Raw genomic sequence first — 14,487 nt, 5'->3', positions numbered from 1 at the left:
GCGGTGGGCCTGGGCGCTGCCTTGGCTGGGCGTGTGGCGCGCGTTTGGCTTGCTGGACGATGGCCCGGCTTCGTGCTGGGCCTTCGTCCGGCAGGCCTCGTCCGATGCTTATTCGTACGATACGCTTCCAATTAAATTCCCGGTTCCGGAATTCATTTCTGATACGAACAATATTTAATATTTCTGATTCCGGAATTAATTTCCGTTTCGAACGAATATTTAATATTTCCGTTTCCGGAATTATTTTCCGATTCCGATAATATTTCCGATTCTGACAATATTTCCGTTTCCGGCAATATTTCCATTTCCGATAATATTTTTCGATATGTACCATGTTTCCGTTTACGGCAACATCTACGACTTGGATAATATTTATATTTCCGATACGATCCATATTTCCGTTTTCGGCAATATCATCGTTTCCGGAGAATTCACTTGCTTGTGACGATCTCAGCTCCCACTGAAACCAAGATCCGTCGATTCCGAATATCCATAGATGGAGTATTTAATGCCATTAAATACTTGATCCGTTTACGTACTATTTGTGTGACCCTACGGGTTCAGTCAAGAGTAAGGTGTGGATTAATATCATTAATTCCACTTGAACTGAAGCGGCCTCTAGCTAGGCATTCAGCTCACTTGATCTCACTGAATTATTAACTTGTTAATTAATACTGAACCGCATTTATTAGACTTAACATTGAATGCATACTTGGACCAAGGGCATTATTTCCTTCAGTCTCCCACTTGTCCTTAGGGACAAGTGTGCATTTCCTAATTCCTTTGTCGCTCGATGCTTGCTCTTGAACATAAGGTAAGAGTTGTCATCCTTATTATGTCCAGAGGTGTTTCTCGGTTTCAGAGTTCAACTGATCAAATAAACAGATAATCATAGCCTATGATTCATCCGAGCACGGCCATGCATTTCACAGTTTCTAGCTCTCCGAGTGGCCTTGTACAACTTTTAAGCATCTCATCCCGATTTATGGGAGGACAATTAAAATCTTGCGATCTTGAGATTAGACTTCGTTTGATAGGTAATTACCTGAGCGTTGCCTTTATAGCCTCCTTTTACGGTGCGACGGTTGGTCAACGTCAAAGTAACCAGTTCTCAAACAAGTAATCTCAAATCACTCAGGTATTGAGGATTTAGTGTCTAATAATTTTAATGAAATTTACTTATGACAGATTTTCATCTCTTACAGTAAAGTTTCATAGGTTTGTCCGATACTAGTCTTCCCAAAGTAAGTGTCTATGCAAATGATTTTGACATTGCCGTGTCCACATAGTTCAAGAAACAGAACTACTAGTCATCTTGCATTCTAGTCGTCTAATGTCTTCTATGCGTCCAATTTTATAGAAAACTCCGACCAGGGACCATTTTTCAACTTTTGACATTCAAGTTCACTTGATAGACATTTCTTAGTCACAGGACTGGTCCTGACAGCCTATCTTGAATATATCGTCAAATTGAAGGGACTCATCATTTAATACTAAACCAAGATTAAATGGAATATGAAAAATACATTTTCATATATGATAAATGTTTCAACCCCAGTGTTTTATAACCATGGGCCTTAAACCCATCTTTAAAACAGTTCATGGAATTCAAAGCTATGCTTGATTTCCAGTGCTACAATGTGAGTGTTGCTTCTCACTTGTTGCATAGGTTTAGTTATCATGCTTTGCCAATCTTAATATCCTTTTCATCGAATGTTCTTCGAGATAGGATGATAAGATCTTTTGAGTTTGTTTATTATGTGATCTAGTCTTTCTTACTTCGATAGTTGTTCTACGCATTTTGCAATGAAGAACCATCAAGTCAGCAGACATGTGATCCACCCAAGTTCAGTGAAGAACTCTTTAATGTAAACAACCCTGTTTCATTGCTTCTTAGGCAATAAGTACTTTTACTTCAACTGTATAGGTTGCTAGTGATGCTTTGGTTGGATTTACTTATCCAAGCAGTTCACAGATATGTGGAAGACTTTACAGCTGTATCTTAGAACATAGATATTAATATTTAATTTCCCACGCAACAACTCATGGTCTCCAATCCATGTTGCCATTTCAAAACACGATGCTCTATAGCTCGTCCTTGCCAATGGTTAACTCCAAAGGGATCTTGCTTGATCCATTTCCAGTGTTTATGCGTGTAGCATCAACTATTTAGCATATCTTCATTTCCTTGAATCAAGAACTATTCCTATGTACCTTTTCAAGTACCATAAGTTTTTCTTGATCTCAATCTAGTTGATTTTCACTTAGATCAATAGAGATTGGTATGTGTTCGTCATGCTTAAAGCCATACGATAAATTTTGGCGATCCTTATATTATATCATACATGATAAATTCGTTTGCAGAATAATTCCCAATTGAATTCTATCCATGTAACTTTAGCTCATTCAATTTCAGTAGATACTGAATCCAGCTAAATTCTTTGACATATAATATAGGTTAAGAATCTCATTTAGACTCTTTGATGTTTAACTTAGTAAATTCTTATACATAGTTCAAACATTCATTACTTAGATTTATTCATATGGGTCGAATATCTCCAATGGAGTCTTTCGTGTTTAATTTAGTAAATGCCATTAATTAATCCAAAACAATATCATAAGATCTTTGTAAATAGATCTTAATACCCAGTATGCACTAAGTTTCGCCTTGGTCCGTCATTGATGAATAATTTCAAATCTAAGTCATTAGCATTTGAATGTTATTTCATAATAGAGAGATATGTGTGTGATACACATAGGACCAATTAAGTTTTTATGTACTCCCACTAAACTTCTTATATATCTATAAGAATCATGTACATTTCCAATTCTTAAAATACTTATTAGTTTCACTAAAATACAATTCCAATTCCCAATTGCTTGCTTAAATCTGTAGTTAGATTTCATAAGCTAGCTTTCCTTTCAAGCATTATTTGGATCCACAAATCCTATGACATGCCATGTACATAGTTTCTTCCAACATTTGATTGAGGAATACGTTTTGTCATCCAATTGCCATATGTACCAATATGCAATCATTGCTTGATTTATAGACTTGAGCATTACGATTATGCATGAGGTTTCAACACAATCCATGCCATGAATTTTCTTGTAACCTTTAGCAACTAATCTAGCTTTGTGTGTGAACACAATTCCATGTTTGATGGTTTTTATCCTTAAAACCAATTTTCAACCAACAGGTGTTAACCTATTCTTGCAAATCAACAAAATTTCAATTTTGTCATCAAAATGTTGGTTATGTTTTATGGCCTTTAACCAATTAAACATATAGTCTATATATGGCCTCTAACCATTTTAGGGAATCTATATTTCGTCATAGCTTTCTTACAAGTCACAAACTCATTAATATTTGCGATAATAGTTTGACTGCAAGTTGTAGGTTTCTTCACTATCTAATAGAAGAATCGCATAGTTTCAGTGACTTGAACTCTATGCCTACTTGGTTATAGAACATCAAACAATAGAATATCAATAGCCACTTGAAAGTCCTTTGAATATTCCGTTCTCCTTGAAGCACTTGTAAAGTCTTCTAAGAGATGTCTATTCTTTAAAAGCCACTTCTAAAGTCCTTAAAGAATACGTGTTCGGATTTTCTAAAGAACTTCGAAAAGTCTCTGGATTGTCCGTTTATGTTTGTTGTTCGCCTCGAAGACTTTCGAGGTCTATTTTCTCCCACTTGTCATTTTGGAAACGAATCTCCAAAAGGACATTATTTGGAGCAAACAAACATTATGTTCTCAAATATTTGTGGTAGAAACAATACCCTTGTGTCTCATTTGAATAAATCACAATGAATCATATATCTATACTCGGGCCTTAGTTTGTCGAATGACAAACACTAAGCTCCCACCGAGTTTTGCAACTCTCTAGATACATTTTATGAAAAGTTATTCTGAAATTACTTTTTAATAGCTTTGACGAATTTGGTTTAGTTTGGTGGTAGTTGAGCATTTTGTTTTAGAAATTATAGGAAAAGTCTTTATGATTCATCATTAATCGAATCAAGTACTAATTGACTTTGATTATTCCAACTAAGATATGCCATATCTTATGGACCTAGATTGTGAAATTACAACACACAATCATTGATGATCATATTTGGTCTCAAGCAATCATTAACATGATCTAACCTAGATCTTTGTGATTTCTTGCCAAGTGGATTTATACTGCTGAATCTTTGAACTAGCCAAACAGATTCAACTTATATCACATTTGAGTAAATAAACCTATATTCACTCAAATCCATGTGAAATAATAAACTCATAAAATCTTTCTTTAGCTTTGAACTCTATTGTCTAGGCGTTCTAACAATAGTTCATATCTTTTGTTACTTTCAACAAGTAAGACTTAAATTGATCTAGAAATCAATCAACTTTCAAAAGTCCATCAAAATAGAGCTTTTGAATGTTAACTTGTTCATATGGTCTAAGCAACAATGCTAAAGGTTAGTGGAACTCAAATCAAGAGATTGATTTGAACCTAGTAAAGTTTTATTGTTAAAGAGTTGTTTGTTTTTAATCAAGCATATTGACTCAACCCGTAAATGACCATTTCATTCAAATAAACAAACAAGCATTGTTTTTGTTCTTCTGAATGTGAGTCTTTCTGTGTTTGAAAACAGAAATTTAGGTATGCTGATTGTGGAACAAAATAGCCATTAAGTTCCAGCCTTTGAAAGGACTTAAAACAAACTAGATGACCCTACAACTAATGTAGCATTGCCATGCTTCATTTCGAATTGTAGGCCATTAGTGTAGCTTAGCTTCCATAGTTTGAGTTATTACCGAAGTAAGAACCTCAAGCGGTATATGATACCAAGGAAGTTTGATTGCTAGGTCACTTCTCTTTAAACATAAACTTATAGGTAGAAACGAAATCGTAAAATTTCTTTCATTTGTTCCTTGTTTTCCTATTTCTTGTACCCTTTCTTATAGTGTTGAATTTTATACTTTGTTAGACATGTCCAATGTCACTCCAACAAGGTTCTTACCATTTTATGTTGAATATTAAGTTTCAACTAGATGATCTTACCAGAAGCTTCTAAAGTTCTCTAAGCATCGATCTATTCGAATGTCTAGGGACTAGACTCATTCGAGAATTAAATGGACAAAGATATTAGGTTGTTAACCATTGGTAAAGCTGAGCGTTTAAACTCAATGCTTTATGATCTCAAAACTACATTGTATTTTGAATTCACAAGCACCAATCGGTTTGCCATTCGACTTTGATACTCGAAAACAACCATAAAAGTCGCTATAAGAAACGTACATTTTAAATTGCTCATTTTCTTTCATTTCCGTGAATCGTTCTTGGATTCACTACCAATCGAGGAAATTTACTGTTACCTTTCTAAAAGGATTTACTACAGTGCAAGATATTTAATTATAAACAATAATTAAAACATACATTGAAGCATGCAAAGTCTAAACATTTATCATGAATAATAACTTGAAATTAAAGCAATTATGCAATTCAAACAAGTTATTAGCATTTTATTCGAGTTATGTGTTCCGGCAGGTGTGAATAAAATGATTCCAAGACCCTAAAATCCATTGAAGAATTAAGCACATTATGTATTTAGACTCAATTCTAAAATCTTTTAGGTAAGCAAAAGCCTTTTGCTAATAGCCTTTTCCGTTTCTGACAATATTTCCGTTTCCGGCAATATTTCCGATTCCGGCAATATTTCCATTTCCGATAATATTTTCCGATACGTACCATGTTTCTATTTCCGGCAAAATCTATGACTTGGATAATATTTATATTTCCGATATGATCCATATTTCCGTTTTCGGCAATATCATCGTTTCCGGAGTATTCACTTGCTTGTGACGATCTCAGCTCCTACTGAAACCAAGATCCGTCGATTCCGAATATCCATAGATGGAGTATTTAATGCCATTAAATACTTGATCCGTTTACGTACTATTTGTGTGACCCTACGGGTTCAGTCAAGAGTAAGCTGTGGATTAATATCATTAATTCCACTTGAACTGAAGCGGCCTCTAGCTAGGCATTCAGGTCACTTGATCTCACTGAATTATTAACTTGTTAATTAATACTGAACCGCATTTATTAGACTTAACATTGAATGCATACTTGGACCAAGGGCATTATTTCCTTCATAAGATATACTGGATTTATAGATATGGGCCAAAAATCCTTGAGTGCTTGTCTTTATTTGAGTACAGGGAAACCTAAGACACTCTGGATCTCTACTGCATGTGTCCTTAGTAAATCCCAATTTAAACATTTACTTTATATTCTCAATATTATTGGTTAATTACGGAATTCTATTCCGTGCTATGACTGAGTAGTGTTATCCTATAGAGTATTTGTATATAGTTGTATGTCAGTAGTCAAGTCCCAGGATTTGGTGGTTTTGTGGATATCAGTATGCACTTGAGACAACTAACTTTGACTTGAGGGCATTGACATATTGTGTCTCAATCTCTACTATTGACTGGGGGCTACTGTGAACTACTATGTGAATATTTGTTGCTTCTTATGTTCATAGGGATTCATTAGTCCAATAGTGCCTTTTATAAGTTTTGACATTTTGTTTCCACATACTTAAATACTACCCATGGTTAACATCTTGTGTGTGATTTCTGATACTTCAAGAACTTTTTCAGCTGAATGGACCGACCTCTGGAATTCATGGGATTGATATTTTTCTCCCTGTTAATACATATAGGAAAAAGAGAGTGAAGGGGAGGGAGAGACACTATATAAGATATATGATGGAGCAGCTGCTTGCTGAGGGATTTAACATATTGAATTCCAATAGGAGTTGAGAGTTAAGGTCTGCTGATAACTTGAATATGAGAAGAGCAACTTATCATCACTTACTTGTCCATTCTCATTGCAATCATCATTGTGATCCCATTTACAGATATGGCATATGTACTTGTACCCTGTCTAAAACACCCTGTCCCATTTACAATGGTTTGTCACACAATCAGTGGGCTGACTACATACACATATATCACCTTCTTTGTACTTAACCTGTCTAGCATTGACATTAAGGCACTCTCAGTTTTAAGCATTACATCCTTCATATTATAGCAGTAGTGAAAACTAGGAAATTTTGGCATTTGATACCCCTTTTTCCTAAATCCTTGGTAGCTGCTTCCTGCTTGTAATTATATTTCCTTTGTGAATTTATTTTTATTTGCTTGCAATATATCTTATGGATAATTTTGTTTGTTAATTTTCAGTTCGTTGCGTATTTAATTTATTTTTGTTTTGTTGATTCAATTGTGGTGTTTAACTAGTCGTTCTTGTTGCTTTTGTGAAAAGTTGCTAAACAATTTATACTTGATGATCATGATATCAACTTATTAACCTATCTCATGGGAAAAATACTTAAAAAAATGTAGAGATTATAGTTGCAAAATTTAAAACCATGGTCAATAACTTTTGTTTTGTATGTTCTTTACATGTTATGAGAAAATAAGAGAAACTTTATGTACAGATCACCCAAAAAACTAAACGAGAATGCGATGTTAATTATTTGCAGATTAATGTGGTGTAATGGTTCTTTGTTTTCTATAAGTGTGTTTATTTATAATTATATATTTTTTTCTTAGACATGGACACTAGTTGGATTGACTTCCGAAAATGGAATACCCGTTATTATAACGGTTGCATGGAATTTTTAGAGGTTGCAAAGGAGACTCTTCTAAAGGGAAAAACTCGATGCCCGTGTAACAAATGCAAGTTAAATAAATGGTTTGACTTAGGCGAGGTAGGAGGACACATTTTATTTAACGATTTTTATAAGAATTATAGGCAATGGATTTTCCATCGTAGAGTTGAAGAGAGTAATACCTTAGAGATCCCTAATGATCAAGAAAATGTAGTTGGTCGAGATGATATGAATGGGTTACTAAGAGCAGCTTTTAAGGTTGACAATAGTCCACAACCCACCAACGAACCCCAAGACCCATCATTAAGTGAAGCTAATTTTGAAGATGAATATTCGTATGACATGCATGATGAGTTAAATTTTGAATGTGAGGAAGATGATGAATTTCCATCAACCAACACCAACGAAGAAGAAGCGAAGTATAAACTACTTAGGGAAGCTTCTGATGAGGGTCTATATGAGGGGTGTACAACTTTCTCAAAGCTGTCGTTTCTATTGCACTTGTTTTACCTCAAGTGTATGTTCCATTGGTCTGCCGCATCATTTAATAAGTTGCTTGAGCTTCTATTAGACGCATTTCCTTATATTAAGGAGTTTCCATCGTCGTATTATGAAGGCATGAAGATAATGAATGATTTGGGATTGGGTTACAAGAAAATCCATGCATGTCCGAATGATTGCATGTTATATTGGGGCGAATTTGCAGGAAAAAGTGAGTGTCATATCTGCCACAGATCAAGGTGGAAGAATGTGAAAGAAAAGGAGGGTGAGAGTAGTGTGAAAGACAAAGGAACATGTAAGAAGGGTGTTCCAGCTAAAGTGATGCGGTACTTTCCTCTGATCCCTAGACTAAAGAGACTTTACATGTCATCTAAAACAGCATTGGACATGAGATGGAATTTTGACCGCAAGGATGGAAATATCATAAGTCACCCAGCGGATGGTGAAGCTTGGAAAATGTTTGATAAAAGATATGAGGAATTCTCCAAAGATCCTCGTAGTGTTAGATTGGGTCTAGCAAGTGATGGCTTTAATCCACATCGTTTGATGAATACTAGTTACAGTACATGGTCGATGATCCTGATTCCTTAAAATTTGCCACCGTGGCTTTGTATAAAGTCGACATCATTTATTTTGTCTGTGCTTATCCCGGGGAAACAGGGTCCTGGTATGGATATTGATGTGTACTTGCAACCATTAATCCATGAGTTAAAATTGTTGCGGGAAGGTGTAGATGCCTTTGATGCTTATAACGGAAAAAATTTCAAGATGCGAGCAGCCTTACACTCCACTATAAATGACTTTCCAGCATATGCTATGTTGTCGGGTTGGAGTACAAGAGGTTATAAAGCTTACCCTTCGTGTGTTGATTCTACTTATTCTTATAGTTTTGGTGGTAAAATTGTCTACCCTGGGTGTCGAAAATGGTTACCAGTTGACCATCCTTATCGTTCTCAAACAAATGAATTTGATGGGACAGAGGAACATGGTCTTGCTCCGGTTCATGTAAGCGGGACAGAAGTTTTGAAGCAACAAGAAAAAGTTAAGTATGTGTATGGAAAGTCAAAAGTTGTTCAGAAAAAAAGAGGGAGACTAGAAGATGATGATTTTGATGATGATGATGATAATGATGATAATGACCAGGATGAGTCTAATCGTGTTCTGTGGAAAAAGAAAAGTAAGCTTTTTGAATTAGAATATTGGGAACATAATCCTCTTAGACACAACTTAGATGTTATGCACATTGAGAAGAATGTATGTGACAATTTCTTAGGAAGTCTTTTAGATATGAGCAAGAGTAGAGATGATAAGAATTCTAGATTAGCCCTTAAAAAACTGAACATAAAATCCCATCTTTGGCCTCAATCTCATCCAAGTCATGTTAACGACTATTGGCCTCCGGCTGCATACACCATGTCTAAAGAAGAGAAAGAAAGATTTCTTACAGTCCTACAAAATGTTAAAGTTCCTGATGGTATGGATCTAATTTGCAAAGGTGTGTGAATTTGAAGCAACGAAAACTTATTAATCTGAAAAGCCACGACAATCATATGCTCATGCAAGATATCCTTCCCGTTTCTTTAAGAGCATCTAATGCTACAAAAGTAATTGATTTTGTCGATGAATTGTCGTACTTTTTTAAGAAGATATGTTCAACTGCTATTGAAAGAAGTGAATTAGATACCATTCAGTCGAAGCTTGTGTTGACTCTTTGTAAGATGGAGAAAGAGTTTATGCCAACTTTTTTCACAATCATGGTGCATCTACTAATTCATCTAGTGGAGGAGGTCAAACTCGGTGGACCTGTTCATTATAGGTGGATGTATCCCATTGAGAGGTCAATATCTTAAACTTCAATATTTTTTTAATCATTTTAAAATAAGAATACATCACAATACTTGTCTTATTCTTTCACGTTCACAATCCTGTTCATTATATTTCAAGGTATTTGGCCTTTTTGAAATTTCATGTAAGAAATAAAGCGCAACCAGAAGGATCCATAGCTGAAGGATACCTTTTATGGGAAACAATTGCATTTTGTTCGAGATATTTAGAAAGTGTCGAGACCATATTCAACAGACCGAAAAGGAATGAAGATGGTGTTCCAGACATCAACAACTATTTATATGGCTCTGCTGGTCGTGTAGTTGGGATGAAAAAGAATGTCCGTGTTGATGACAAAATTTTAAAGCAAGCACATCGTTATGTTTTGCTTCATTCAGATGAGATGAAACCGGTGCTTGAGTAAGTAGCGTCATGGGTTATTTTAGAGCGTATCGGTCATTACTGTTAGTAACTCAAATTTTTTATTTCTAAAGGGCCTTCCTATAAGAAAAACGGCAAGAGAATCAAGTTGAAGAAGTTCAAGAAAGTCGGTGGATAATCAATGAATTTTCCGATTGGTTGCTAAACAAGGTCATATGCTTTTTAAATTTGGGATTTCCTTATTTATTTTTTATATTTACCAATCTAAAACTTATGTTTTTCGAATTATAGGCGAATAACCTAGATGATAGCACAAAAGAAGGAAAATTGAGAAAAGCCTTGGCCTATGGTTTAAGCAATCGCGGCAAAAGAATGAAAAGTGTTATTATCAATGGCTATAAGTTTGACACCGTGGACCGTGAACGATCTCGCAAGACTCAAATTTCCGGAATTATGTTAGAAGCTGATGGACAAGCGGAAAACATAATGAAATATTAGAACTTGATTATTATGGTTCTTTCAAGGTTCTAATGTTCCTATGTGACTGGGTTGATGTACGGAGGGGTGTCAAAACATACTCGAGCTGTAGAGTTCGTGTCAATTTCTGAAAGTTGATGCACACTGGTCAAAATTGGATGATGATCAATTTATTTTCTCTTCTCAAGCAAAACAAGTTTTTTACATTGAGGATGAGATACAAAAAGGATGTCTTCATGTTATTAAGACTAAGCCTAGGGACTTGTTTGATATTCCTGATGATGAGGATGACGATGATCTTCTAAATGATAGTGTTTTGGATTTATAGAATTCTTTGTCATAGTTTATAGAGTTCATTATTTTTCTTTTAGATTCGAGTTATGAACTTATTTTTCACCGTGTAAAATGATATTTTATTTAGTTATACTAATTTCAGTTAAACATTGTCATTATATTTATATTACTTATTGAATGGTGTTTTGCTTATTTGTTTCATGAGATTTCCTTTTCTATTTCGTATCCTGCTTAACTGCTACAGCTCTTTATTTAACACAAAACTTGACTTATAGCTGACATGATATTTTTTTTGGCTTATGCAGAACACAAAGAAGTGCTTTTTGTTTTGGGGATGAACTTGTAGTACCTGTATGATCAACTCTGAATCTAGAAGTAAGTCTTTCAACAGATTCTTGCTGCTGCCCTGCTGTGTTGCCAACTTTAAAACACTTGCTTTGATCTGCATCTGTTGAAATTGAGATGGAATTTGGGCACCATTAGCATATCATTCAATATTCTTTTGCCTGATATTTTGTTTGTTTCCTAATTAGTGCTTATATCTTTATTACATTATGAGTTTTATTAGAAACGTCATTGGCTTACCACCCACACGACCATCCTAAGTTTTAGATTATATTAGGTCTGTCCACTCATCTTCCACAAGAATGTAGAAAATAGTTGACAAAGAAAGTATGTAAACGGAATTTTAGTGTTTCTGGTTCTGGTCCAATCGAGATCTAGTTCACCCCTTTGTGTTGATTGAGATGATACACAACAATGTTGTCACTTATACATCCTTGGTTCGTGGCCTGTACAATGCTGGTTGACATGTTCTGTAAATATGATAATATTGATGATGCAAAATCCATTATACAGCTCATAATTGAGAGAGGTGTGAATCCAGACATCATTACTTACGGTGCTTTACTGGATGGTTATTGTTTTCGGGTCAGATGGAAGATGCTGAAAAACCCTAGAACATTTAGTCCTAGACTGAGGGAAATTATGCATTCCTCATTCCACAACCCCTTTTCCTACCTGGCAGTATATATAACCGCCTTCAATCATATATAGAAGAACTCGATGGCAGATTTGTACATTGTATTAGGATATGCACTAGATGAATAGAAATAGTGAAACATAACAATGTACTTATTCTATACCCATATTACAGCATAGATGCGCCCATGATTGAAAAGCGATTCTGTGGTTCAGTACTGTGAGGGGGTCGAAAAAGCACGAGGCTAATGCGTGACCTCGTCCCTCGTGGGTGTGACGTTTCTTTTTTTCAAATCAAGTGTAATTGGATTTCCCGTGAGTTTACACCCAATTGACTAGTAATATAGGAGTCGCCATTCAGTTTTTAACGACAATGAGAAAAACTGACATTACTCGGTTATCGTGACATAAAGGGAGTGCAATTATGTTTGACCACGACGGTCGTAGGTTCCCTTGTGATCCCTAGTGCGGGGATCTCTCAACATACACCCGCAAGGTAGAGATTGAGGGTTCGGGGGACTGTAACTACCGAGAGGAGTACTCGCTCTTCGATAACTCCAGAGGCAGGATATCATTACTAGCTCAGCATAAATAATTGAAGGGACATGCGTTAACTATTAAACTAATCTGAGTTGATTTTAACAATATGCAACACATACTACTAGATCGATCGCGATTATCTGATTTAGATTGTTTTAAGAGACCTAGCATGATAGTTCAATTTCCCGAAATATTATCTTTATTAGGCGTGATAGAACAATCAGATTTGATTAGTTTAACAGTTCATAAAAGGGCGAGGAAAACAATTAAATCATGCGAAGGGGCACATTATGACGCACCCTTGAGAGGTGCGTCACGGTTCTCAGAAAACTAACCACTTTGACTTTGCTATTTCTCCTTTTATTTAACGAATCTCAAACTACGGGACAGGATACGTTCTGTTCGATTTTTGGATCGATTGCGACAGAACGCGGGAACGATTTCGCAGCGTGAGGCTTAGGCTTAGGGGTTGGAGTCAATACTCAGAATATGAATTGTGTGTCCTTTTCACGTCGAACTTGGGGCTATATTTATAGAAAAGAGTTCGTGGAAAGATAGAATTTTAGAGCTCTAATCCACGAAGAATTAGGAAAGAACACGTCCCAGGTAATTTCAGCGCCCAGGGCTGGGCGCCGAAGATTTCGGCGCCCAAAGCCAGGCGTTGAAAATAGGGTCTGGGCCGTTTTTTTTTGTCAGATTCGGACTCTTAGAATCCGGAGTGTTTGAGACTTATTTGAGTCTTTTAGTGCGTATAAACTTTATGACGGAATGCGTCTGGGCCCGTTACGAACTCTAGGCTCGTTAGGATTTTAATTAATACGTAAATCTTATTTTCGAATCATATTAGGAATAGGATTCTTCTCGTAATTTCTATCTCATTTAGGATTTATGTTGGAGTGCAACACCTAATTCTGACAGGTTTCTATCTTTTATGACTTGCCACTTTTAACAACTACCCATTACGGCAGTTACTATTTTTAGCAGGTTTCCATAAATAGCAGGTTTCTATGAATAGCAGGTTTCGGGTGAAATGAAAAGGGTGATTGAGATTCGTTATTTTATAGGAGATGCGTTGCCAAGTGGAGATTTATGTTCTCATCATCGAACCTTCCCTTTCGGGAATGGGGACAAAAGTAGGTGTCTACAGTTAGCCCCCACTTTGACTGAGTCTCGGGATGAGACGATGGTCAAAGTACTGGACGGAGTGCGTAACACAAGCCATGGTGTATGTGACCTGTTTTGCGAGGGTCTCACGAGCCCCCGAGTGATAACATTTGACTTAAGGGTCATCACTTGAAGTGTCGACATATCCCTCACATGTCATTGGGATTTGTCAACTGATCGTATAGAAACTCCCTCACTTTGTCATTGGAAGTATCTAAAGATGTGTAGGAACTCCCTCACTTTGTCATTGGAAGTAGCTAGAGATGTTTTTGAAATCAAAGCTATAAAGTGTAATTGGGCCTGGCCAAGCCCAATCACGAGGTAAAAATGTTTTTAAAGATTCTCATTTTCAGGGTTAGCTAAACGAGAAAACCCCCTTGTTTTTATGGGACGTAAAACGAAGGAAAATCCAGTACATCGTTCTTTTTTGGAAAAACGGAAAACCAATCCTTTAATTTTTGGAAAAAAGGAAAACTACTCACATCGTTCTTTTTTGGAAAAACGGAAAACCAATCCTTTAACAAAAAAGGGAAAACAACTCACATCGTTCTTTTTTGGAAAAACGGAAAACCAATCATTTAAAAAAAGGGAAAACTACTCACATCGTTCTTTTTTTGGAAAAACGGAAAACCAATCCTTTAAAAAAAGGGAAA

The 14,487-nt window shown here is 35.9% G+C and overlaps 1 protein-coding gene across 1 annotated transcript; it reads left to right on the top strand.

The window, feature by feature from the left end:
• The first annotated feature begins 7,615 nt into the window (after positions 1–7,615).
• LOC110789991 (uncharacterized) lies at positions 7,616–8,764 on the top strand. The gene has a single exon (XM_021994721.2). The coding sequence runs from the start codon at positions 7,616–7,618 to the stop codon at positions 8,762–8,764; it is 1,149 nt and encodes a 382-aa protein (XP_021850413.2).
• The last annotated feature ends 5,723 nt before the right edge of the window (positions 8,765–14,487 follow it).

The sequence above is a fragment of the Spinacia oleracea genome, chromosome 5, assembly GCF_020520425.1.
Source record: "Spinacia oleracea cultivar Varoflay chromosome 5, BTI_SOV_V1, whole genome shotgun sequence".
Classification (NCBI taxonomy): domain Eukaryota; kingdom Viridiplantae; phylum Streptophyta; class Magnoliopsida; order Caryophyllales; family Amaranthaceae; genus Spinacia; species Spinacia oleracea.
Note: the sequence above shows the minus strand (reverse complement) of the source record. Positions and strands in the feature narration are given on the sequence as shown.